The 27,105-nt window shown below is 46.5% G+C and overlaps 1 protein-coding gene across 1 annotated transcript in view; it reads right to left on the minus strand.

The window, feature by feature from the left end:
• Positions 1–21,986, minus strand: part of STK32C (serine/threonine kinase 32C) — a 171,622-nt gene extending 149,636 nt beyond the window's left edge. Inside the window, exon 1 of the mRNA XM_074297201.1 lies at positions 21,831–21,986. Within this exon, the coding sequence (XP_074153302.1) occupies positions 21,831–21,930 (100 nt within the window). The 5' untranslated portion in view covers positions 21,931–21,986. The remainder of the gene's footprint in view (positions 1–21,830) is intronic.
• Between the last annotated feature and the right edge of the window lie 5,119 nt (positions 21,987–27,105).

Here is a 27,105-nt window from a genome sequence, read left to right on the forward strand (position 1 = left end):
CATATGATCATCTCAATAGATGCAGAAAAAGCATCTGATTAAATCCAACATCCATTCCTAATACAAACACTAGAGAGGATAGGAATAAATGGACTTTTCTTTATAATAGTCAGGAGCATATATTTAAAACTGTCAGTAAGCATGGGGAAAAACTGGAACCTTTCCCAGTAAGATCAGGAGTGAAACAAGGTTGCCCACTATCACCATTATTATTATTCAATATTGTATTAGAAACGCTAGCCTCGGCAATAAGAGTTGAGAAGGAGATTAAAGGAATTAGAGTAGGTAATGAGCAAACCAAACCATCACTCTTTGCAGATGACATGATGGTATACTTAGAGAACCCCAAAGACTCTGTTAAAAAGCTATTAGAAATAATTCATAACTTTAGCAAAGTTGCAGGATACAAAATAAATCCACATAAATCCTCAGCATTTTTATATATCACCCACAAAATGCAACAGCAAGAGATACAAAGAGAAATTCCATTCCAAACAAATGTCGAGAGTATAAAATATTTGGGAATCCATCTACCAAAGAATAGTCAGGAATTATATGAGAAAAATTACAAAACACTTGCCACAAAAATAAAGTCAGATTTAAATAATTGAAAGACATTCAGTGTTCATGGATAGGCCGAGCAAATATAATAAAGATGACAATACTCCCTAAACTAATCTATTTATTTAGTGCCATACCAATCAGACTCCTAAGAAACTATTTTAATGACCTAGAAAAAATAACAACAAAATTCATATGGAAAAACAAAAGGTCAAGAATTTCAAGGGAATTAATAAAAAAAATCAAATGAAGGTGGCCTAGCTGTACCTGATCTAAAACTATATTATAAAGCAGCAGTTACCAAAAACATTTGGTATTAGCTAAGAAATAGATTAGTTGATCAGTGAAATAGGTTAGGTTCAAAGGACAAAACAGCCAATAACTTTAATAATCTAGTGTTTGACAAATTCAGAGATCCTAACTTTTGGGATGGATAAGAATTCACTATTTGACAAAAACTGCTGGGAAAACTGGAAATTAATATGGCAGAAATTAGGCATGGACCCACACTTAACACCGTATACCAAGATAAGATCAAAATGGGTTCCTGATTTAGGCATAAAGAACAAGATCATAAATAAATTAGAGGAACATAGGATAGTTTACCTCTCAGACTTGTGGAGGAGGAAGGAATTTGTGAGCAAAGAAGAACTAGAGATCATTATTGATCACAAAATAGAAAATTTTGATTATATCAAATTGAAAAGCCTTTGTACAAACAAAACTAATGCAAACAAAATTAGAAGGGAGGCAACAAACTAGGAAAGCATTTTTACAGTTAAAGGTTCTGATAAAGGCCTCATTTCCAAAATATATAGAGAATTGACTCTAATTTATAAGAAATCAAGCCATTCTCCAATTGATAAATGGTCAAAGGATATGAACAGACAATTTTCAGATGATGAAATTGAAATTATTTCCACTCATATGAAAGAGTGTTCCAAATCACTACTGATCAGAAATGCAAATTAAGACAACTCTGAGATACCACTAAACACCTGTCAGATTGCCTAAGATGACAGGAAAAATAATGATCAATGTCGGAGGAGATGCGGGAAAACTGGGACACTGATACATTGTTGGTGGAGTTGTGAAAGAATCCAGCCATTCTGGAGAGCAATCTGGAGCTAAGCCCAAAAAGTTATCAAACTGTGCATACCCTTTGACCCAGCAGTGCTACTACTGGGCTTATATCCCCAAGAAATACTAAAGAAGGGAAAGGGACCTGTATGTGCCAAAATGTTTGTGGCAGATCTTTTCATAGTGGCTAGAAACTGGAAGTTGAATGGATGCCCATCAATTGGAGAATGGTTGGGTAAATTATAGTATATGAAGGTTATGGAATATTATTGTTCTGTAAGAAAAGATCAGCAGGAGGAATACAGAGAGGCTTGGAGAGACTTACATCAACTGATGCTGAGTGAAATGAATAGAACCAGAAGATCATTATACACTTCAACAATGATACTGTATCAGGATGTGTTCTGATGTAAATGGATATCTTTGACAAAGAGAAGATCTAATTCAGTTCCAATTGATCAATGATGGACAGAATCAGCTATACCCAGAGAAGGAACACTGGGAAATGAGTGTAAACTGTTTGCATTTTTGTTTTTCCTCTCAGGTTATTTTTTACCTTCTGAATCCAATTCTTTTGGTGCAACAAGAAATTCGGTTCTGCACACATATATTGTATCTAGGATATAATATAACATATTTAACATGTATAAGATGGCTTGCCATCTAGGGGAGGGGGTGGAGGAAGGGAAGGGAAAAGTAGGAACAGAAGTGAGTGTAAGTGATAATGTTGTTAAAAAAAAAATTACCCATGCATATGTTCTGTCAATAAAAAATTATAATTTAAAAAATCCCCAGATCACTTTCTTGAGTGGCTGCAGCAAGACCCAGCTCCACCAACAACCTGCCACTGCCTCAGGGACCCTCTGTCCTGCTGACCCTTTGTGTTTACCATCTCTGCAAGCTGGGGGTAGGGCTGTGGAAGATCCGAGCTGTTGTGGCGGCCATCTCTCTTATCATTAGTGATCTACAGTATTTTTCATATGGCTGTCAATTATGTTCTTTTATTAAAAACCAGATTTGGAGTTAGATCTGGTTCCATCTGTGTTGTTCACTCTCTCAAGGACAAATCCAACCATACTATTTATCTACTGGAGAAGTTTCTTCTTCCCTGGAGGTCACCACTGTCTGATAGCACTTTGGGTCCACCACGTTTCAATTTATAAATGATCAGAGATTTAAAAGGGTCAGTTTTTAGAAGAAATTCAAGCGGGTGAGAACCACACGAAAAAGAGCTCCAAATCGCTAATAATTAGAGAAGTAAATATCACAACCTGCACTCATCCCAACCACACTCATCAGATTGGCAAAGTTGACCAAAAAAGGAAAATGACAAATGTTGGCGTGGCTGGGAGACAACAGGTGCAGAAATACTGATGCCAAAAAGGAAATTTGGAACACAATTAAATAAAGCCCATCCTCTGACCCCAACATTGGGACCGAGTCCGGTTCCAAGCCCAAAAAGATCAAGCAAATGAGGGAAATGATGCACTTGCACAAAAGGATCCACAGCCACTCTTCCCATGGGGACAAAGCATTGGCTGAGGGGCCACCCACCCCTGGGAATGGAGCCGATGGAATTCTAGTGTGATACATGGCAGAGAAGCCTGGAAACCTTTCATGAAATGAGGCAGAGGAAGGAGAACTGTGTGTAATAGCAACAATACCACAAAGACAAACGGATTTTAAAGATTTAGGAAATGGAGGACAATTCCAGAAGTCCCTGATGAAGAACCGCCCTCCTTTCCTCCAAGTAGAAAGCTGGTCTACCCAGGAAGCAGACTGAGACATGTTTTGTTTGGGGTATATTTTTTGACGCAGCTAATGAAGGGATTTGTTTTATTTGACTCTGCATGCTTATAATGAGGGCTTTATTTTTCTTTATTTCTCAGTGGAGGTGGAGGGGGAGGGAGGAGGGAGAGAATTCTGAACCAAAAATAAAATTTAATTTAATTTAAAATGAAATAAAAACCAGTCTGGTTTGGGGCTCTTTTTCCAGCCTTATTATAATTGTTCTCTTCATGCATTCAACAATCCAGCCAAACTGGCCCACGTGGGATATTCCACAACCGGTCTCTACCCGTTGGCACAGAACGGGTCTCTCTGGCTTGACCCCTTCCCTCCCAGTCTCCCTCTGAAAATACTTCATTTCTCTATTATATCTGCTTTGTGCTGATTCTTCTGCCTCGACCTCCGTTTCCTCCCACATAAAATGAGGGATGGGCTGGGTAACTTCCAAGGTCTCTCTCTGGCCAGCTCCAGGTCTGAGGACCTCTCCTGAAGGAGAACCCAACAGCTGCCAAGCAAGCCACCTTAGGGGATAGCTTTCCCTGACAGGAGTCCAAACTGCCCTCAGTGCTGCCCTCTGGACCAAGGGCTGAGAAACTGCTGCAGTCTTCCATCCTCTCAGCTAAATGTGCCCACTGCTTTCCACTCTCCTCATGGGGTGTGGTCTCCAGGCTGTCCATCCCGACTGCCCTTCTTGGGCCCTTCGTGGATGGTCAACCAGAGGAGGTCCCAGTGCTAGGCCCTTAGGGACCACCCATCAAAGTCGGTTGGATGGAGCTGAATTTGCATCTTGAACATTTTGGGAGCATTTACCTCAGGCCTGGGCTCTGAGGTCACTATGTAAAGAAAAGTCAGGCAGGGAATGGCCCCATCTCTCAGCTCCAGCCTTTGCACTGCAGAGGGCACTCCCTCCCCCGCCCCCCACAGAGCCCCAGACACAGAGCTGGGACAAAACCTCCCTCCTAGCTTTGGCCTCCCTCCCCAGCCACCTCTGTCCACTGGCATCCGTCCTACACGAAACTCTGTGTCCCCATGCCTCCCATTACACCGTAAGATCTTCCAATCAGGGCTGGTTTCATTGTTCCCAGTGTGGAGCGTGCCGCCGCCCGCCCCAACTCGGCCCTTCCCCATGGCTGCTGGCCCCAACATTGCCACAGCATTTCATTGGAAGGGGCTTAGTTCTGGTCCAACCGGTTTAAGAAAGTGTCCACTGTTCCTGAAAGTGAAGCACGGGCAGGAAGCCAGCTTCTTGGGGGGGGGAGGTTAGGGGGGGCACACACACACACACACACACACACACACACACACACATACACACACACACCACAGGGTGACCTCCTAGTGAAAAAAGCAGAGAGTGATGTGATGGAGGTGGGTTAGGGGCCGGGGCAGGGAGAGTGTGAGGGGACTGCTGGGGGAGGCTAGGGAGAGAGAACAAAGTTTGATCACTTTGTTTTTGCATTTGGTGAAAATTAGCTGTCTACTACAGTGCAATACCTGCCTTGAATCACTAGCTAGTCTTCAGGGTGGATTTAATTTAAATTCATTGATTCCAATTTTGATCATTTAAATTGCTCCTCAAGGAATTTAATGCATTTAGCTGACAAAAAAAGCCCACAGTGATTTGGGGGCCACTTTGGAGCTCCCTGTTTCCAGAATAAGGATCTTTGCTTTGCCCCGAGCTGAGAGAAGGGGTGGAAAGATCATGTTTCCCTGTACCTGAAATCTTAGAAGGGAAAAAGAAGAAGTCTCTGTTAAGGAAAATCATCCCAAGAATGGAAAAGCTTTGGCAGCGGGCGGCCTGACAGGGCTGTGGCCAAGGGATCCCCGAAGCTGGGGCTGGGGTCTTCGGCTAGTCCCAAACTACAGGAAGAAAAAGGATTTCCTCCCAAAATTCGGCTTGGCAGAAAGCTGATGAGTAAGGGAGGTGGATGGGGTGGGAAGAAGAATCTCCCCTTGGGGAGCCCTGAAATACTCAATTTTACGTGACTTTTGTGGAGTTGGAAGCAAAGGGGGAAGGGGCCGTGCCCTGTCTCATCATCGTAAACCCGCCAATCCCGGGTCAGGAGGCCACACCTGAAAGGGGTCCCTTCTCTCACAGGTCCACAACAATATGGACCGTTATTAGCCTGGCCGGGCAAGCGCCCTTATTCCATTGGACTCCAGGCTCCTGGGCCTTTTTAGCCCCCTCCTGCCCCATCCCTTGTGCACCAGAAGTTCCCAGAGTCTGCAGTTTGTCTTCCCCTGCCTGGCCATGGCACCTGCTGGTGCTGGAAGTTGGGGGGAAGGGAAGAGTCCCTGGGCTTGGTCTCATCTACGCCTGCAGATGTGCTGTCCCTGCCGGGCTGCCCCAGACCGGGAGAGATCAGGTGGGCTCCTGGACGAGACCCCAGGGCTGGACCCTTCCTTGGGACCTTCTGCGTACAGTATCCCACTGGTTCCTATGGGGGAGCCTGACAGTTCAGGACAGATTTCTCCCGAGCCTGAAGGCTCACAAAGCACCCACTCACGGTAACCTGGGAGGTACAGAATGCCAGTAGTCAGGTCCCTGAAGGGGGCAAACAACAGCTAAGATAGAAACATCCCTCGATCCACAAGCATTTATTAAGCACCTACTATGTGCCTGGTGCTGGGGATACAAAGGCAAGAAGCCAGAGCCAACTGAACCCCGCTTCCCTGCCATGGCCAAAGCTGGCCCCAGGGAAATTCGGGGTCTGGGAGAAGCACCCCGTATGCTCTCACCAGGCACTGGACTGGCCAGTTTGTCAAAATGCTTCTTTAAAGGCCGACAGGCCGGAGAAGGAAGGAGGCTTTGGGGAGTGAAGAAGACAACAAGATTCCCGGATGGGTAAAGCCCTGGGAGCCTCAATGCCTTTTGTTGTTTTCCCCTGGTTCTGTTAGGGGCCTGACTGACGATCACCCCCTTGTGCGGCTGAGCACACTGAGGCTCACATAGCATGGGGTCAAAGGATGGGGGCACTTGGATTCCAAGTCTTTCTTGCTGGGGAGCTGGTACAGCCTGCCCAGGCCGCCCGCCTGAGTAGTTGTAGCCGTGGGAAGCAAAATTGGGACATCTAAAACTATTGGGATCCATTCCCTTTAAGGGGTAGAACCATGGGTGAACTTCTCTTTCTCTCCCCCCACCTCCTTCAACCAATAAAGCAGATGAGCCTAGTTTTTCAATGGCTGGGGGAAGGGGGAGGGACAGCGGGGGCAACCCTTGTACACCTTGCCCGATCATAAGTTTAGTGCAAACCTTAAAACTTGGAGGACTGACATCATCAGCATCATTACATAGAGAGGTTACGGGGGCCCTGGCACCCAAGCCCTCTGGGACCCTGAATGGTCTCCAGCCGCCAGAGTCCTTCCAAACGGTGCCCCCCACCCCATCGATGTCCTTCTCAGCACTCTGCTGCCCCCACCACGTCCATCTCCATCCCACTTTGGGTCTCCTGACAATGATACTTGGAGTTCCATGGTCCACACCATGCGACCTAGTCACACACTAAAATGATTTGGGAACCCTTAGACCAAGGGATCCTTAGACTACGCGTCCCTTAGGAGCAGGTGTGGTTTTGTGCCTTTCTTTGTGCCCGGGCTACCTTGTACGGGGGTACTTTTAGTAAGCGCTTCTGGACTTGATTTTATGGAACTCTATGATCATACAACAAAGCCCACACTCAGTGAGCAGAACTCCATCGTGCTACCGATGGGCATTTCTGGCGTGGGCGTTCCTGGATCCCACCAAACCTGCTCTCCTTATCCCAGACCCGAATCCCGATAATTAGCTCAGCTTGGCCCCTTTTTGCTTGAAAAAAATCAAGAGTTTTGCTTTTAAATTTACTGGGTTTTCTCCTAAGCATCAAACCCAAAGAATCCAAAGGTTTAAAAAAAAGCGACTTCTCTCCTTTTAGCCCCAAGAGTTACACAGACATTAAGAAAAAAAAAAAAATACGGAATGGGAAACAAATCCATTCCAATCAGCCAAGGAGCGGCTAAGCAAGATGAAGCACCAGAGGGTAACAGAATAGGAGAGGTAATGAGCAGGAAGGACATGGAGAGTCCAGGGAGACGTGGAAGAGGCTGAGTGAAGAAAGTGCTAGGAAACCAGTACAGACCAATTCCACCATGATGATACAACCAATGGAAACAACAACAGGTACTCTGCCGGCCCAGGTTAACCCCAGAGCAAAGAGCCAAAAAGATCCCTCTTCCCAGCTCTTTCCTCGTAAAGGTGGAGGCCACAGGCAGGGAACTTTGTCTCTGAAGGAGGAACTCTGGGACCTCTGAGTCACTTTTGCTACCGTCTCTGGAAGGGACATATTATAAAATGGAGGTGATTTAAAAACAAAGGATAATAGTATTTTTTCCTTCGGTTCCTGTGGTTGGTTTGTTCCTATGTAATTTTGCCAAGATCAAGAAACTAGTTTTTAAAATGTGGCAACTATAATATCGTGAAGCAGGATCCCCTGAGACTAAAACTAAATAAGAGACAGCTTTAAATTCAATCCAATAAACATTTACCAAGAACCTCCCGTGTGCCCATCACTGTGCTAAGTAATGGAAACACAAAGGTAATGATGGAGAAAGTCCTGCACCACGGGGCTCCCGTTTTCCTGGTGGGAGAGCTTCTTCTTGTGGACATGGAGGTAGCATTTTAGGGAGGGAAAAGATTCCTGTTTGATGAGAACACAGAGGAGGAGAAATACATGCAAATGAAGATGTAAAATGCAACTATGAATTCCCTGGAAAGCCATTCTCACTATACCCTATTAGCAATTAACACATTATCAGAGATTATGTGACAGTGAAGTTGGGAGGGAGAGGGAAAATAACTGGAGAGAGAGAGAAAGCAGACATGATCACAGCCTCAGAGAAAGTCAGACCTGGAAGGGAAGAAGTCATCCCACAGCCTGCCCCCGCTTCTGCTCCCCCCCCCCAGGTTCCACCTCTTAATTTGAGAATAGTAATCAAATGTATACATATATTGGATTTAACATATATTTTAACATGTAATAGACTACCTGCCAGTTACGGGAGGGAGTGGGGGAAGGAGGGGAAAATTTGGAACAGAAGGTTGTGCAAGGGTCAGTGCTGAAAAATTACCCAGGCATGGGATTTGTAAATAAAAAGCTATAATAATAATAATAATAAAGAGAGGGTAGTCATCAAATCACACTGCCAGTGATGTGGCTCCTCCCACCATCGCTGGCATTTCCCAAACAAAATTCCTCTTCCTGGCCACCAGTTCTCTCTGTCTCTCTCGTCTCTCGTCTCTCTCTCTCTTTCTCTTTCTCTCTCTCTCTCTCTCTCTCTCTCTCTCTCTCTCTCTCTCTCTCTCTCTCTCTCTTTCTTTCTCTCTCCGTCTCTCTCTCTCTCTGTCTCTCTGTCTCTGTCTCTCTCTCTCTCTCTCTCCTCTCTCTGTCTCTCCTCTCTCTCTCTGTCTCTGTCTCTCTCTCTATCTGTCTCTGTCTCTGTCTCTGTCTCTCTCTCTCCTCTCTTTCTCTCTATCTCTCCTCTCTCTTTCTTTCTGTCTCTCCTCTCTCTCTCTGTCTCTGTCTCTGTCTCTCTATCTGTCTCTGTCTCTCTGTCTTTCTTTCTCTCTGTCTCTTCTCTCTCTGTCTCTGTCTCTCTCTCCTCTCTTTCTCTCTATCTCTCCTCTCTCTTTCTGTCTCTGTCTCTCTCTCTGTCTCTCTGTCTCTGTCTGTTTCTCTCTCTCTCTCTGTCTCTGTCTCTCTCTGTCTCTCTCTCTGCCTCTGTCTCTGTCTGTCTCTCTGTCTCTCTGTCTCTGTCTCTGTCTCTCTGTCTTTCTTTCTCTCCGTCTCTTCTCTCTCTGTCTCTGTCTCTGTCTCTCTCTCCTCTCTTTCTATCTCTCCTCTCTCTTTCTTTCTGTCTCTCCTCTCTCTCTCTGTCTCTGTCTCTGTCTCTCTATCTGTCTCTGTCTCTCTGTCTTTCTTTCTCTCTGTCTCTTCTCTCTCTGTCTCTGTCTCTCTCTCCTCTCTTTCTCTCTATCTCTCCTCTCTCTTTCTTTCTGTCTCTGTCTCTCTCTCTGTCTCTGTCTGTTTCTGTATCTCTCTCTGTCTCTGTCTCTCTCTGTCTCTCTCTCTGCCTCTGTCTGTCTGTCTCTCTGTCTCTCTGTCTCTGTCTCTGTCTCTCTCTGTCTCTCTCACACACACACACACTCACACACACACTCACACAGACACACACACTCACACACACACTCACACAGACACACACACTCACACACACACACTCACACGATGCTCTCCTTGAGGACAGGGACTCTGTTTTCTTGAGCTGAGCCAGACTTTAACAAACACTTGTTCTTTCCTTCATCCATCCAGTTCAATCTACGTTTAAATAAGCACCCGGGCCCTAAAAACTGCTCAAATGTCCATAGCAGAAGACCTCAAGTAAGAGAGCGCTCTCAATCTCCTTCCTCCATTCTACCAGGCTCCAGGAAAAGCTTTGAGAAAAAGGAAAAATCTGTGAGGAGCAGCTAGGTGGCGCTACAGTGGATAGAGTGCCACGTCTGAAGTAAGGAAAACTCATCTTTGTGAATTCAAATTTGGCCTCCGACACTTATCATATGACTCTTTACAAGTCACTTCACCCTGTCTGCCTCAGTTTCCTCATCTGTAAAATGAACTGAGAAGGAAACGGCAAACCACTCCAGTATTTTTGCTAAGAAAACCCCAAAAAGTCAGCCAACTGAAACAACTCAACAACAATAAAGCAAAAGCTCACTTTTCAAAGGTCCCTTCAGAAATGACTTTTCTTTCTTTATCTCTACCAGATGACAGCTGTTGGGGTGGAGGAATAGGAGGAGCAGTGGGGGTGCAGGGAGGATTCAAAATGTACGTCTTCATGACTTTCTCAAATATGTATTTTAATCCATCTTTAATCACTTTCCTTCCCAGTCTTAAGTCCCGCATTCACCCTCTCGAACTCCCAGTCTGGTTCCGACAGAGTTGGAGGGCAGCTTCAATTTAAAATAGAATCACAGGCAAATGACTTCATTTGCAAGGGACTATAGTGAAGATGACAGAGTGGGAAGGTGAGGAGAAATGTCAGCTCAAAAAAATACTTCTTTCTTCGAAACAAATTTAGATGATAAAGTCATAGATTTAGAGCCGGAAGAGACCTCAGAGGCCCCTGAGTCCAAGAATGTAATTTTGCAAATAAGGAAACTGAGGTAGAGGGCATGACTCATCCAGGGTCACACAATTAGCAGATGGCTGAGGCAGGATTTGAATTCTGGTCTTGATTCTAAATCAGAGTGCCATTTCATTGCTTTTAAATTTGTTTCAGAAAACATGATTTCATCAGAGCTCCCCTCAATACCACAGGATCCTTATCCAATGCAATCAGCAAATTGTGTTAGGTGCCCCCTCTGGCTAGCCCTGCGCTGGGGCACAAGGCATTATGCAGAGATAAATGGGATGGGAGAACTAAGCCTGCAGGGTCCAGAAAGGCTTCATAGAGGAGGTGGCCACATAACAAGTCTATGACATATGACTGTATAGATGCAGTGAGCAACCTGAGAAGGAAGGCAGGAAGAGGGAGGCAGGAAGAAAAGCATTCTGGGCATAGAGGCTGACTAGGAAAAAAAGTATGGAGGTGGGCAATGCAATGTCAAACAGCCGGCAGACCAGTCTGGTGGGAAGGTGGGGTTCGTGAAGAGGAGGGTAAAAGAGGCTGGGAAGATGAGTGGGAGCCAGAAGTTTATCACTGATCCCAGAGGCAGTGGGAGCCACTTTTTCTTTGAGGAGGGACTGAGATGATCCAAAGTCCCTTGGCAGTGATGTGGAGAAGGGAGACTGAAGCCCCCCACCAGCAGCAGGTGGCATTCAGGTCACCAGGTCCTTGTCCCTCATGGTGCAGGGAAGACAAAGTCAGTGGGTGGCAGTTCTGACCCAAACCCCAACATTTTTCCCCTTCACTACACTGCAGCTCTTTAGACCTGGAGCAATAAGGAGCACCATGTACCTTGACAAGAATCAGTGTTCTTCCCATGGGCGGTCACTGAAAGTAAACCCCTCCTTGAGACAGATTTATGGCTCTGAACCTCCTTGACCTTGGGCAAGACATAGAACCTTTTAGCTTTAGGTAACTTGTCTGCACGATAGGGATAAAAAGTATCCACCTTATTCACCGTATATTTCATGTTTAACATATATTGGATTACTTGCCATCTAGGGGAAGGAGTGGGGGAAAGGGGGAGAAATTGGAATACAAGGTTTTGCAAAGATTAATGTTGAGAAATTATCTATGCATATTTTTTGAAAATAAAAAGCTTTAATTTTTTAAAAATACAAAAAAAGAAGAAAAAATCCTCCTTACATCTCTTTGAGGGTCCAGAACTGGGTAGAGGATGGAAGCAGAGGGAAAGGCCACAGAACACATCCAAAGTGGGGAGAGCAGCCAGGGACTCCAGCTCAGGGGGAGCCCAGGCTGGAGAGGACTGAATGGGGAGGAATCTCTTTCAGGTAAATGGGGGAAGCAAGCCCCTAAGTGCCTTTGAGGGGTTGGGGCCCCTTTGCTGGTTGTCTTTAGAGACTGAAGGAGAATATGGGACTGCAGAGTCACTGTGGGGGACCTGTAGGAAAATGTGGCAAGTGAGAGAGCGGCCATGAGCAAAGATCATCCTGGATGGCCAAAAAAAAAAGAAAGCGAGAAGATCGTGTCCAAACAGGAGGCCAGTGAACTTGACCATGACGCCTGGCAAGGCAGTGAAGGTGGGGCAAGAAGTCCCGAGATGGACTGTGGAGCCGCCCGACCCTGGCAAACAGTGCGTGACGAGTGCTTTCTGGGGGCGTCTGATAGAATGCAGGGCAGGGTTGTTTTGCCTCAGGGCAGAGCACCCAGTAGGACTCAGGACTCTTGCCCTCAGGAGTGTCCAGAACGGTTGAGAAGGCCGCCCTCCTCACTGCTTCCCCGACAACACAGCAGGAGGAGTCCGCTGGGTGCTCATGATCCGGCACTTGGAACATTCTCAACAGCTTAGATGAAGGCACAAGTAGTGTGGTCTCCAGGTGTGCCGGGAGCCGGGGGGAGCAGAGGCGGCTAGCCCACTACAGATGCTGGGTGAGGGCTCGGAGCATAACAGCCCGGAATGGTGGGCGAAGGTGCAGCGGGATGGGCAGAGCTGCCGCCACAGGCACTGGAGTGATCCGAGCTGCTTGGGAGGAGGTCGTGGAGTGGCTTTTGTCCAGGTTTTCAATGGGCCCCGAGGTCCTTTCCAGCCCAAGGAGCCAATGTGTGCAATGAACGTCCATGCCATCAGAGAGCCCTCATTTCATCAATAACAAAACTGCCAGGCAGAAAGAGGGATCCTTCCTCAGCCGAGTCATCCGATACATTTGGCGGAATTACGGGACAAGACCTTTGCCAGGAAGGGGCGCTGCCCACGGACCTCAAACTTCAGGGTGATACAGAGACCTCCCCCCATACTCCCCCTGAGCCCGGCTGCCTGGAGAAGGGGGACGGCAGCTCCCCCAGGAAGTCTTGCTGCCTGGGGGGGGGGGGCTGCAAGCGGGCCCTGAGCACTCTGCTCCTCACAATGGTACAGCAGGATTCCAGAGGCCGCCCACCCCAAGAGGAGGGCAGAGGGAGACATTTTCTTTTTGCTCACAGCTGATGCATGTTTTGCTTGAGCACACATTTGTAAAAGAGGTTTTATTGTTCTTGCTTTCTCAATGGGGTGAGGTGGGAAGGGAAAGGAAGGGAAAAGGAGAGAACTTAAACTTCATTTGTAGAAAATAAAAATTAATTTTGATAAACACAGAGCTGGGGAGAACCAGCGCTGTCTCTCTGGGGATGTGCCAGAATTTTCTGTCCCTCAGCCTTCCTTCTACAAGGAGGGAAGGAGGTTCTTCTCCCCTCACATTCTTCCCCAAACAATGAGAGCCCCGAGCTCCTGGAGGCAGGGGCATGAAGGCCCTTCTGCTTTCTTTCTTCCTCCCTGGGTACGGGTAAGAAAGTAGCAATCCTTTACTTATCACTTCCTAGCTGTGTGACCCTAGGCAAGTCACTTAACCCCAATTACCTGAGCAAAAATAAATAAAGTAAGATAAGTAGCAATCCTGAGGAAAGGAGCTTCTTTCCAGTTCGGGTCAGTCTCACACATGAAGTTTGGATGACAAGGCAGGAAAGGCCAACAGGACCCCAAAAGGCTCACCCTTCATCATCAGGTAGATAGGGTCTCCACCACTACAGATTGCAGCCCTCTTAGACAGAGCAGACTGCCTTCAGGAGCAGCTCTGGGGGACCAATCCCTACTAATGGGGACTGTGGAGTTCTGTGGGCCCAGACTATGCATGGGGGGGGGGGGCGGTGTGTGCTTGGGAGAATGTGGATTCTCTCCTTTTGGTCACTGGTTTGGGTTCAAAGGTGGACTCAGTTCCTTAATGACCTAGACACGGTCGGGCTTCTCTGGCGAGTTTTGTGTAAGATAGGACCAGGAGCTATTATAAAGTCGGGCAAAATTCAGTCCCCAGGAGTCCCTCCCTCAATAATAATGATGCTCATTTCCAAGGGGCCATAATGTTACCCTGAGGAAGGTGCTCCCAACATGGCTATCCCTCTATGCAACACGGGAAACCTCACCCGGCCCAGACAGGGAAAGGATTGACAGATTGATAGGAAACTGAGACTGAGACAGATCAGCTGACCGGTGCAGGGCAACAGAGCTAACAAACAGGGGAGGAAAGGTTTCAACCTGGGTGTCCAAGCCCAGGGCTTTAGCCAACACCCCAAGTCCTCCCTCTCTTCCTCAGACCTGAGACAAAGCTACTGTCAATTCTTACATTATTTCCAAAATAGTTGGCTAATTTTTTTTAAGAAAAAGAGGCTTATTTTTAGCATTCTAAAATGTACATCCAGATGGACAGATCTAAGATGGAGCTGAAACATGCTATACTAAAAAATTGGACTATAAAGTACAAAGTTCATCCTTTACCAACTTTTTCAGGAATGGCGATGGGCGGGGGACCTCCACCTCAGATTACTGGGGGCTGGGAGAAGGTTTCTGACATCCTCCCCTCCCCCCCCAGCTGGGGAGGTGACGGCCTGGGCTTCAGAGAACACATCTCGCCACCTAACTGGGACACTAAGGAAAGGGTGGAAATGTTTTCCCAAGACACTGTGTCTATCTATACACAGGCTTGGAAAGAAAAGCAGACACCGGCCACAAAAGCTCACCTTTAAATAGGTCTTGGTTCCCCTCACCAGCACCCTGGGAAGTGAGTCCGTTATTATTACATATTCTCATTTTTCAGAAAAGAAGCTGTTGCCATCTCTTTTCAAATCAATGTTTGGATGTTAATTCAAATTGATTGTATCCAAATTCACCCCACCCCACCCAAAGAAGCTCTCTCCTGGACTCCTGAAGTCACCTCAGCCACTTCCCAGCTGGCAGCTGCTCCCCTCACGTTTGGGGAGTTCTGCTTCCTCCAGAAGCTTCGGGTCCCCAGAGTCATTTTTAGTGATTTTTATCTTTTTTTCTTATTTTTGGTGATAGTTTTCATTTCTTCTTTTGACAATTACTCCTATCTTCTGACTAATTCACTATTAAAGAATGACTTAATCTTACCTATATATCGATATCAATTCTGTATGTAATTTGGATGGTAAAATTTTTTCAGGGATTATAGAAGCACAGAATTCAATATCAGAAGGGAGTAGGACATCCTCGCGATGATCTTTGGGGCTTGTGTGAGGGTGAAGGGAATACTGGCACTCAAGACATCCTGGGTTTTTGGTCCCTGCTCTGACCTTCAGGCTGTCATACAGAACAGGCTGGCTCACATTATGATGGGCAATAGAGCCATCTGTTTTTTTAATAGGTCAGGGAGGTGTCTCAGGTTCATCTGATTCTCTTATCTCTGATATCACAGTAATGGCGGTACCAGTCACCCAGATTACACAAGAGATAGTTTCCAATATGGATGGTTCCAAATAGCATGCCAGGCAGCAGTAAAGTACAATTCTAAAACGGAGAAAGCCTCATCTCAAAAACCTAGACCCAGAAAATCAGGACTTTCTCTGCACTGCCACTGAGACAATTTTGTTTTCTTAATGCATTTTTTTCTAAGTAATCACCTACTTCCTTTAAATTTTCTTTAAATTCAATCATTCCTCATCAGTTGTTAGTTGCTTTCAAAAACTCAATTTTGTTCATTTAGTACATTGATTTTCAGTTTTATCTATTTCTCCTTAGATTCACAAAATTTCTTCTTTTGTTCATGGTAACTGGCTAATTTGATTTCCTACTTTTCAAAACCTCATGCTTGCTTCTTTAATCTCTTTTGATTTTACTAATATATACCTGTGGATAATTTTTCCGCCATTCTATAAAGTTGCATATTCATTCTTTACACTCTCTTTAAAATTTTATTGTTCCTCTGATAATTCTTTGATATTCTTAGTCTCCAGATGGATCTTTATCTTTTGCTCATGTTTTCTGTATAGCCATTTGGATGAGTTATAACATATGAAGAATGTGTTCTATTTCTGCTTCTCTATTAATTAGAAGAGAAATAGAAACTGAACTCACTCTGAAGCGTCACTTTTCTTTTACTGAAAAAAGATAAAACAGTAGATGCTGGAGGGGCTGCAGGAAGATAAGCATAGTAATAGACTGTCCAGAGGAGGAGGAATCAGCCCAATCATTGTGGAAAACAATTCTGAATTGTATAAGGAAGTGTCTGAAGACTGGCTAAATGAATCTTGGCATATGAGTAAAATGGAATATCCTCCTGCCAGAAGAAATGACGATTATGAAAAACTCAGTGAAACTGGAAAAGTCTTGGATGTGCCAGTGCAGAGGACAGAACGCAGAGCCACAAGAACAAGACACACAACATCTAAAAGAATTTTTGCAAAAGAGGCAATAGAATTCACATCAAGTGCTCATTGCTGGCTGGCCCCAGAGGGCTGGTCTTGTAATAAATTGTGACTATGGAACTTTTTGTCACTTGAATCAGACCCAAACAATGATTTTGCTTAATTGTTTCACGTTTTTTAAAAGATGACGTTTTAGGGAGAAAGGGAGGGAGACACGTTGGAAAGGGGTTAGGCAATAAGTCATAATCCATCAATAAAACCATGTTTAAGGAGTTGAATTATTCTCCTTTAATACCTGGGTCTCAGAGAAACCAAAGATTTGGGACTGGAGAGCCCTAGAGCTGGGGGAGGGGAAGCATTCAATGGCCCAGATTTGACATCCCAGCAGCATTTGTCTAGATACTCCTATAAAAAGTTTAGTCCAGCAGCAGCTTCGCTCTCCTATGGGAGGCAGAGGCAGGAGCAAATCCTGGGGGAAGGCGGTGTTTGATCGCGGGAAGAGACCCGGGCCCCCCTGAAGAAACACGTGGTGATTGGGCACCCAGCTGAATGGGGAGGAACACGCCTCCCGGTTGGTCAAATGGAGGCTGTCCCCCCAGGATCGCTGCCGTGGTCACCAAGAGCACGGAGAACGATGCCCGACCGCACTGTTTCTTCAAGCTGAAATTTACCTGATGCTTGGTTAAATTACCTTCCTCCTCCTTATTTTTTATAAATTTTATGTAGTCGATCTGAAGCATTAATTGGCTTTTTTATTTAAGAAAATCGTCACAAGGTCTCCGAGGTCTCCATGGCAACCAGTTGGAACCGGTAAATGCAAGTACAGCCGCACAACAGTGAAACTGCTTGAAATATCCTCAGAAGCAACATGGAAAGAAAATAGTAATAGAGAACGCTGGCGGATTCAGAACACCAAATTAAATGTTACTAACCTAAAGCAGGGGGCGCTGCTCTGGGGACGGGGTCCGTGAATACACAGACCCTCGCTCCCCTTCCTAAGGGGTTCCAGAAGGAAGCTGGTTCACCTCATCTCGTGCATCATAGAGCTCTGTGCCCCCATCGCCGTCACTCCCCTGTCGAGGCTGTGGGTGACGGACCAACAATAGCGCCCCCAGCAGGCCTGAGTCAGTCACCACGGTCAGGTTCTCCTCCCTTCTCCAGTCCATTATATGTGGCAGCGTGTGGCTGTGAGAATTGCAGCCCTGACATCCTGTCCCCCAGGCCCAGAAGTGAGGAGATCAATTGTAAAGAGTTGAATGGAGCGTCCCTCACTTTTCAGGGGATTTCAGCACCCACTAACCAGACCCATTATAGGATACAATGTGGCAGCGTGTGGCTGTGAGAATTGCAGCCCTGACATCCTGTCCCCCAGGCCCAGGAGAAGTGAGGAGATCAATTGTAAAGGGCAGAATGTAGCGTCCCTCACTTTTCAGGGGATTTCAGCACCCACTAACCAGACCCATTATAGGATACAATGTTGCAGTGTGTAGCTGTGAGAATCAGAGCCCCGACATCCTGTCCCCCTGGCCCAGGAGAAGTGAGGAGATCAATTGTAAAGAGTTGAATGGAGCGTCCCTCACTTTTCAGGGGATTTCAGCACCCACTAGCCAGACCCATTATAGGATACAATGTTGCAGTGTGTAGCTGTGAGAATTGCAGCCCTGACATCCTGTCCCCAGGCCCAGGAGAAGTGAGGAGATCAATTGTAAAGAGTTGAATGGAGCGTCCCTCACTTTTCAGGGGATTTCAGCACCCACTAACCAGACCCATTATAGGATACAATGTTGCAGTGTGTAGCTGTGAGAATCAGAGCCCCGACAATCTGTCCCCCTGGCCCAGGAGAAGTGAGAGATCGGACTGTGGAGGGCTGAATGGAGCGTCCCTCATTTGGGGGGAATTTCAGCACCCACTGGACAGACTCATTAATTACTTTCAGAGAGGTGGCAAGTTTGTAGTCTACTGGGAACAAAAGTAGGCAGCTAAGGGGCTTGGTGGATGGAAAACCTGGCCAGGAGTCAGGGAAGACTCATCTTCCCAAGTCTGAATTCAGCCTCAGACACACACCCCCTGTGTGACAAATCAGGTAACCTTCCCTTCCTCAGTTTCTTCATCTGTAAGAAGTGCTGGAGAAGGAGAGGCAAGCCCCTCCAACATCTCTACCAAGAAAACCCCAAATTCTCGGGTCACTGAGAATTGAACATGACCAAATTGTGAAGGCCCGAACCAAAGATGTGAACTAGAGAATTGTTACGAACCAGCTTAGCACTTAGTAAGAACCTAACACGAAAGGACAGCAACAAAGAACAAATGTGCCCTGGAAAGTTAATTTACAATTCAGAGGCAAATATTATTCTATGGCTCTGTATTCTTTCTGCTTTCTTAATGAATTCCTATGTTCTGGAAGGTAGCACACCGTGCACAGGGAGAAGAATCCTGGCTCAAATGGCTGAAAATAGTCTCTGTGTTAAGTCCATTAATTTTGGCTGTTAGCTGCCTTAGAGGTTAGTCGTGCAAAAGTAAATGCTGGCTTCTCCCCGTGGTACATTCACCTGTGGCGTACCATGGCCAATTTCTAGACCTGATTTCCTGTTCTGAACTTGAAAGAGCTGCTGGGAGCTCATTGTGGAGCCAGTCAGAGCTCTACTTCTTGGCCAGTTCAGCATCCTGAGTGAAGGGCAGAGCCAGGATTCCAATCCAGCTCTTGCCCCAAATCCCATCCTTCTCTACCCATGGCTTTCCTGCCTGGTCACTTTTGGAAATGTACAAGGTTATCATTGGTCCAGTTACCCAAATCTGCCTGTGGGAGATTAGATATCAGAGACTTCCTGACCTCCTCAGGATGCAGGTCCTACTTATCCTTGCTAGATTCTCCAATAGGTGATCCTTAACCTGCTGTTCAGCTTAGCTCAGTGCCTGATCCACAGTAATAATACTCCTTAATACTTAATAGTAAATACTTAATAAGTGCTCCTTAACTGGCTGATTAGCTGGCCAGAGCGCCAGGCAGTCACCCTCCCTGGCCGTGCCTTGGGTCCTGATAAAAACCGCACTTCACCTCCACATTTCCGCTTGGAATAAACACCACGGTGTACTCTGAAATTTACCCACAGTAGCACTGGTCCTTAGTTTATGTCTTTTGATTTGCCATGATGGCTAAATTATTTATCAGCATCAAAGAGCTGGCCTTCCTTCCCACTGACACTAGACTCTAGTGAAGGAGAAGGGCCTGGCCCAGCTCCTCCAGATGCCTGCACATGAAAATTACAGATTTCAACTAGTTAGGAAAATATAAATTAAAAAAAAAAAAAAAAGCATAACGTGATCCCTTTTGATTTAAACTCTGGCCTTTCTGGGTGCTAGGCTTGGACCCAAGCCTAGGATTCTCTCCGAGCTTGAAATGCAGGCACCGAACATTCCTAGATGGGAAACAGAGGGCACCCTGGCCTTGGCATCCAACCCAAAGCCCATGCCAGTCTCCCCTGGCACCTTCTTCCCTGCCTTGGGCTTCATGGTTTCCTTCAACCCCCAATTAAAATCACACTTTCAAAGACGGCTCTCTGACCCCTTTTAATGCCAGAGTCCTCCTGCTGCTGATTGGCCCCGGTAATCCTCTCTCTCCTTTGTACCTCGTCCCTGGTATCCCATTCAGACGGGAGCTCTTGGAGAACATAAACCGTCTTTTGCCTTATCTCAGATCTTAGGGTTGTTAGTAAATGCTTGCTGACTGACTCCCCGTTAGCACTAGGAATTGGACCCAAACTCCTGGACCAAAGGAGATCGGGGAAGCTTCAGGGAAAGGTTCAGGATGGCTTTGCAGAAAGTAAATGGAGCCCTGACCTGACTTTGGTGCTGAATTCATTCTACCTCCCAGGGATGATAAAGTTCACTTATTTATCAGAGAGGCAAGGAGAGAAAAGGAAAGGGAGCCAGCCTGTGGTACCCACGCTTTCACTGCAGATGCAAGGACTGGCCCCTCTCCGGAACATGGAGCTGCTTGCTCAGCTCTGCTTGAGAACACGCCAGTGTGATCCAAAGGTTCTCGGAAGGAAGAGCCAAAGCCATTCTAGAGGCCTGTGGCAAGGCCGGTTTGGGCATCTCATGCCCAGGAGGGAGACCCAGCCCACGCTGGGACTGAGCACCAGAGCCCAAGTGGGTTCAGACATCTGCCAGAGTACTCAAAAGAGGCTGGAGGGCCAGGGGGAGAGGCTCCCTCTACAGATGCGGAGAGAGATTTGTCATAAATCAGCCTGCGAGCTCTACATCATTTCTCCACTCGAATCCCCAGGCAAGGAAGTCCAATCAGCTCCAGGGATGGGTTTTGCCTTCTAAGCCCCAGACAATCCATCACAAGTGACACCCTGCCTGCGAATGACAGGCACCCTGCCGGCAAGTGACACAGCCCTAAATACAGACTCAGGAGGCGGGAGGGAGGAACAGGCTCATGTCCAGGCCAGAGCCCCCCTGGCTGCCTGGCATTCATTCCCCTTCCAGAGCTCGGGGCTCAGGGAACCCCCACAGCTCAGAAAAGTCTCTAAGGCTGAACATCCATGGGCCAATTCTGCAAATGAGCCAGGAGGCGCTGTGCCCAGGGCAGGAGAGGGAGGCAGTCCCGGCCATCAGCTCCTGCCAAATAACCTGGGGTGGCCTATTCTGTGCGCCCCTAACCTTAAACTGAATGGGTTTAAGTGCCCGAGGGGGCAGGACAAAGAAAGGAGAGGGAGAGGGAGGAAAGGGGAGACTGAGAAAGACAGAGAAGAGGCAGAGACAGAGAGAGACAGACAGACAGAGAGATAGAAACAGAGACAAAGAATGAGAAAGGAGAGACAGACTGACACAGAGAGAGACAGAGAGGCAGACAGACAGAGACAGAGAAAGGCAGACAGAGAATGAGAGAGGAAAGAGAGAGAGAGAGATGGAGAGACAGAGAGAGAGAGAGAGAGAGAGAGAGAGAGAGAGAGAGAGAGAGAGAGAGAGAGACAAAGAGATAGAGACAGAGACAGAAAGATGGATAGAGAGACAGAGGAGAGACAGAGAGAGGCAGACAGAGAATGAGAGAGGAAAGAGAGATAGAGAGATGGAGAGACATAGAGAGAGAGAGAGAGAGAGAGAGGAAAGAGACAAGGAGATAGAGACAGAGACAGAAAGATGGATAGAGAGACAGAGGAGAAACAGAGAGAGGCAGAGAGAGGAGAGGAGAGAGACAGAGAGAAACTGAGAGAAAGAGGGGAGACAGACAGAGACAGAGACAGTATCAGAGACAGGGAGAGACACACGAGAGACGAGACAGAGAGAAATGACCAAGTGCGCCCAGATCCTGGGAAGAGAAAGCGGGACTGCAAAAGTGGGACAAAGAGCCGAGCGCCCAGACCAGCCTCAGGCCCCCACATGCCAGGCCAAGTAAGTTAGAGTGCCCCCCCCCCCCCGCCGCAGCCCCCGGGGCGTCCTGCCGGGGAGCCTCGCCGCCGGCCGGCCGCCGCCCAGTGCCCGCCCGCCGCCGCCCGGTGCCTTGTGCCCGGCGCCCCGTGCCCGCCGCCGCGGCGCCCGGGCGCACTCACCATCTTCGCGCTCGTCGAACACCGGCCTCTTGGCCGCGGCGCCCGCGGAGGACGAGACGGACGCTCCCATCCTCTTCTTCCACTTGCTCCAGTGAAACATTGGCGGCCAAGGCGAGCTGGCATCCCCGCCCGCCCGCCCGCCCTCCTGCCCTCCCTTCCTGCGGCGGCCGCGGGCACCCGGCTGCTGGCCCCTCCCGGAGGGAGCTGCCCTGAGCGAGCCTGGAGTCGGGCGTGCGTGGGGTGTGTGAGTGTGTGAGTGTGTCCGCGCGCGCGCGTGGCTGTGTGAGCGCGGGGGCGAGCACCAGCCGGAGAGGCCCCGGGCTGCTCTGCGGCTCCCGCCCGGCCCAGCCCCAGCTCCGGCCGCACACTCCGGGCCGAGCCCACTGAGCCCGGGGCAGGCGGAGCGGAGGCAGGGCGGAGGGAGGGGAAGGAGGAGGGGCCCGGCCCGGCCCGCCCCCGCTCGGCTCCCGAAGGGCGGGGAGATTAGGGAGCACGGCGAGCACCCTGCATCCCTCCCCCCGCGGAGTCCTCCCGGGTCTGTCGCCCCCCTCCCCGCCTTCTCCTCTCTCCCAGCCCCATGGCCTCCTCTCCGTCCTCTCCCCTGCCTCCCGGCTTCGGCCTTCTTCTAGCTCCCACTGCCCCCTTCCCTTCTCCCAGCCCCAGCTCCCCGGCAGGAGCGCGGCCCGCAGCTGGAGGAGGAAATCACCCCGAGCCCCCTCCGGAGCGCACCCACGCTCCCGAGGCTCGGCCTTCCCGCCCCTCCGGGCGCAAGTTCGCCCCAGTCTGGAAGCTTACCTGGGAGGCTCCTTGGGGCGGTTCCAGTTCCACCCCTCCCCCGTCGACATCGGGAGAAACTGAGGAAACCAAATGAGAGAATTACCCCTTGTCCCAGCAAGAAAGGGGCAGAATTTGCCCTTTAACGGGGGTGTCTGCGGCTCGCGGCCAGGGTCCCTGCCGGAGCATCCAAGCCCAGCTCCTGCCTCCTCCCCACCCAAAGCCGGCAAGAGGGCACCGGGCAAGCCCCAGTCGGCGGGACGTGGGTGGAGGAAGGGAGTAGGGAAAAGTGGGGAGACTGACCTGCTCCTCCAAGCCCGAGGGAGCAACGTGAAACACTGGCCCAGTTTCGGCCTCGTGTCTCAGTCTCTCCAGAGCCCCCTGGGGCCCAAGTGCAGAGGACAGAGGGACCGGCCACTTGGACACCTGGCCCTCGCACAGGAGACCTGAGTCCACCCTTGGATGTCCTAACTGTGACCGTGATCCTGGCTCCCTTGATGTAGGAGGGAATCTCGGCTCCAGTCCTGCGCTCCCTGCCGTCCCAAGCTGGAGAGCCAAGTGGCAGGAGTTACAAACTTGAGTCTTTTTCTAGCCGGGGAGTCTGTATTCCCGTTTGCCAGCGCTCGAAATAAAGATCTACCACAGAGTCAGACTCAGGTCCCATGGGCAAGTCCTGGCTCCCAGTCTCCTCCCCTGAAACCCAAGGGCCATTCTACAGAGAATGGACCCCTGTGCCTGGAGATTGATTTCGGGGGACTGTTGCCAAAGGTCTCTCTTATGTGGGCAGTGCGGCTCCCCCATTCAGACAACGGGGACTGGGTGGACCCCATGGTGACAGAAAGGCAAAAACAAATAGGCTTTCCCTGCCCTGTAGCTGCTTCATTCTGCCATGATTTGTTCCTGAAGTTTATGGTGCCAGAGGAAATCAGCATATCCAGAAAGGGACCTCCTGTAGCTGGGGTCCCTCTCAGGTGCCAAAAACTCCCTTAGTGATCTGGGGTGTCAACAGACCATCCCTGTGGCACCTGGGCCACATCTAGACTACATCTTGGGTGAGGGTGTGGGTAAAAAATGAGAGTGACTACCCAGGCTAGTGTGGAAAGGCAAATAAAAAGGGGCCATCTTCTGAGAATGAAAAATCCAATTCTGAATCTGTGCTCTGCCATTTTCTGCCTTTGTGACTCGGGGCAAGTTCTGATCCTGACCCATCCTGACCCTTCACTTCCTCCTCAGTAGAATTAGGCTTTTGCATTTGGATGGTCCCTAAGACCCTCCCCTTCTTGCTCTAAAGACTATGAACTCCAATCCAGAAACTATAATAGAGGAAGAACCACAATACTAGTATGAAAGTGACAGCTTCTGAAAGGTCTCTTCTTGCTTTTCCATGAGCTCGTTGAGGCCTTAATTTTTTACCTTGGCATCCTCAGTACCTAGGGAAGGACCTGACACTATGTAAATACTAAATAAATGTGTGGTGGATGGAGTTATTTTCCTTAGAAAGCAATGTTAATAGCAATTGGACTGGCTTTTAATTACTGAGTTACTAGTTACTTGTTCCTAGTTACTAGTCCTTGTTTGCCTGCCCAAATGTCTTTATCAGTAAATAGGTGATAACTCAGTAAATCTTTCAATGAAACATCGTGTGTATAGACACTAAATCTAAAACCAAGGATAAATAGCAGAATATATGGCTCAATAACTTCAGATGAAAACTCTCCTTCTGGAGTTTATTGCAAAATGTCTTCCACACCCTCTTCCCCACCACTAATTCTCTTCAGCAATGAGTAAGTGCTGGGCAAATCAGGAGTCAGCCTGACATCGGGATCGTGCTCAATATGTCATTGCCCTGATGTTTTAATTTTCAAGTTTTACTCTCTATTGCAGAAGTGCAAAGAATGCTGCCTAAAACTCATTTTCATTTTCTTCAGTCCCTAATGTAAAATAAATTGTTTCAGAAATTGGGTTGTAGGCTTTTTCCTCTGATTTTTACCAGTGGAGTACAAGTAAATGTATTTTGGGATACCTACTCTAATGGGATGACACCTCCCACATGCTTTATTATCCTAAGAGAGAACCGAGAATTCTAAACATTAAACACTAAAAGTAGAAAAAAGACATTTCTTCCCAAATCCAAAGATAAACCAAATTAAGACTGATAGAATCCATAGGACATTTTCATAAAGGAAGCCAAAGTTTGACTCACCTAGAAATTCAATTGTTAGACATAGAAGCTTCAATATTAATGAGATTTTATAAGCAGTGAGGAAATTAAAGGAATTGAAGAGATTAAGACAGAGAGCAGTTAATTTTATATCCCTAGTGAGCCACACTGGCTCCATCTTGTAACTCAATTCTGGAGCTACGCCACTATATATTCAGTTATGGATCTGGTCCAGTTGCTGTTTTGGAAGAAAACATTATTTAATTGTGGGATTAGGAGAAAATATTCTTTCTTTCCTTCTTTTCTTCCTTTCTTCCTTCTTTTCCTTCCTTCTTTCCTTCTTTCATTCCTTCCTTCCTTCTTTCCTTTTCTTCTTTTTTTCTTTCAAGTCTTCTTTCACAAAATGCCTAATATGGAAACGTTTAAATGATTGCAAATGTATAACCTATATCAAATAGGGAGAGAAGAAGGAAAGGAGTAATTTAGAACTCAAAACTTTTTTTAAATGTTAAAAAATTAGTTTTATGAATAGAACCAGAAGATTGCTATACACTTCAATGTTGTATGAAGAGGTATTCTGATGGAAGTGGATATCTTCAACATAAAGAAGATCCAACTCACTTCCAGCTGATCTGTGATGGACAGAAACAACTACACCCAGAGAAGGAACACTGGGAAGTGAATGTAAACTGTTAGCACTACTGTCTATTTACCCAGATTACTTACACTTTCGGAATCTAATACTTAAAGTGCAACAAGAAAATGGGATTTACACACATATATTGTATCTAGGTTATATTGTAACACATGTAAAATGTATGGGATTACCTGTCATGGGGGGAGGGAATGGAGGGAGGGGGGATAATTTGGAAAAATGAATACAAGGGATAATGTTATAAAAAAAATTACTCATGCATATATACTGTCAAAAAAAATTATAATTATAAAATAAAAAATTTAAAAATTTAAAAAAAAATAGTTTTAAAATATTATTTTTAAAAAGTAAAAGGTCAGAAGTTTCTTCAAAAGGATTTTTTCTTTTTTTAACATAGATGTTAGAGCTTTTAAAAGATAAAAATAGATATAGGAAAACTTATTTGAGGGGTATATTTTGTTTTAAAACTTAATTATGATAACTTTATCATAAAAGGAGTGTTTTAATTTGAAAAAAGTTTTACTATAACTCATAAAAATTATGAAAATGTTTAAGGAGATTTAAAGATGTAACCCTCAATAGAGCAATATGTCAATTCTCAGGTAGGTTTGAAAGCCCCAGATTAGTTAGTTTTAATTGATAAGAATAAATGATATGTAAGTGGTAGGAAAACATGAGAAATTAGTTATATTCAAGCCCAAGTTGTGAGCATTGTGAAAACATACTATCTGAGGTAAAAATTCTTGGAACTCTAATTTACTGTTTTGAATTTAGATTACAGGAATGGTTGTCTGAATTGTCATAAAGCCAATAAGAGAAAATGGCATGGGCCGCAGTCTGGGAACTGTGACAAATGAATGTGTGCCTGGAAAAAGTTGAAGAGATGACCATATCATGGCCTAAGGTAAGAGCCTTTTGAATTAATTTCCCCACTGGGCAATTTTCTTTCTGAAGAGGAAATTTCTCTACCTGGTAAATCCTCAGCCTTGCTTTTCATATCTCTGTAACTACATGATTGGCTTCCAGATATGACTCATGTCTGAAATAAAATAGGGCTAAAGGAGTTTTTCCCCTATTGCAATATATAACAGGTTTTAACTATATCTCTCCTTTTCTATTTGTAGCAAATATCTATACTAAAAACAGGTGAGCATTAGAAGTTTTATCAGTATAATTATAGATTTATTAATTAATAGATTGATACTGGAACATCTCTGAGTTCCTATAGTAGGATGCAAGCACGAAAAATCTTACAATTTTAATCTGTATTGTCAAATTATAATGTAGGGATGATATCTTCTAAAAGAAGGAATTAGACAAAGTAATATGATAAAGATATAATGTAAATGTTTTCCACCAAATGGAAGAGTAAAATATGAGAAAGTAACAGGATTAGGTTTTTTCTCTAAGAATTATAAGTATATGAGATGATTGATGCTAGTTCCATTAATCTTGTGATGGAGAGAGCCATCTCCACGAAGAGAAGACTGTGAGCATTCTCACTCTGTTGTTATTTGTTTGCATTTTGTTTTCAGTCCCAGTTTTTTTTCTGTTTTGATCCAATTTTTCTTGTGCAGCAAGATAACTGTAAATATATATATATATATACATATACCAGATTTAACATATATTTTAACATATTTAACATGTATTGGACTACTGCCAGCTAGGGGAGGGGGTGGGAG

This window comes from Sminthopsis crassicaudata, chromosome 2, assembly GCF_048593235.1.
Source record: "Sminthopsis crassicaudata isolate SCR6 chromosome 2, ASM4859323v1, whole genome shotgun sequence".
NCBI classification, from domain to species: Eukaryota; Metazoa; Chordata; class Mammalia; order Dasyuromorphia; family Dasyuridae; genus Sminthopsis; species Sminthopsis crassicaudata.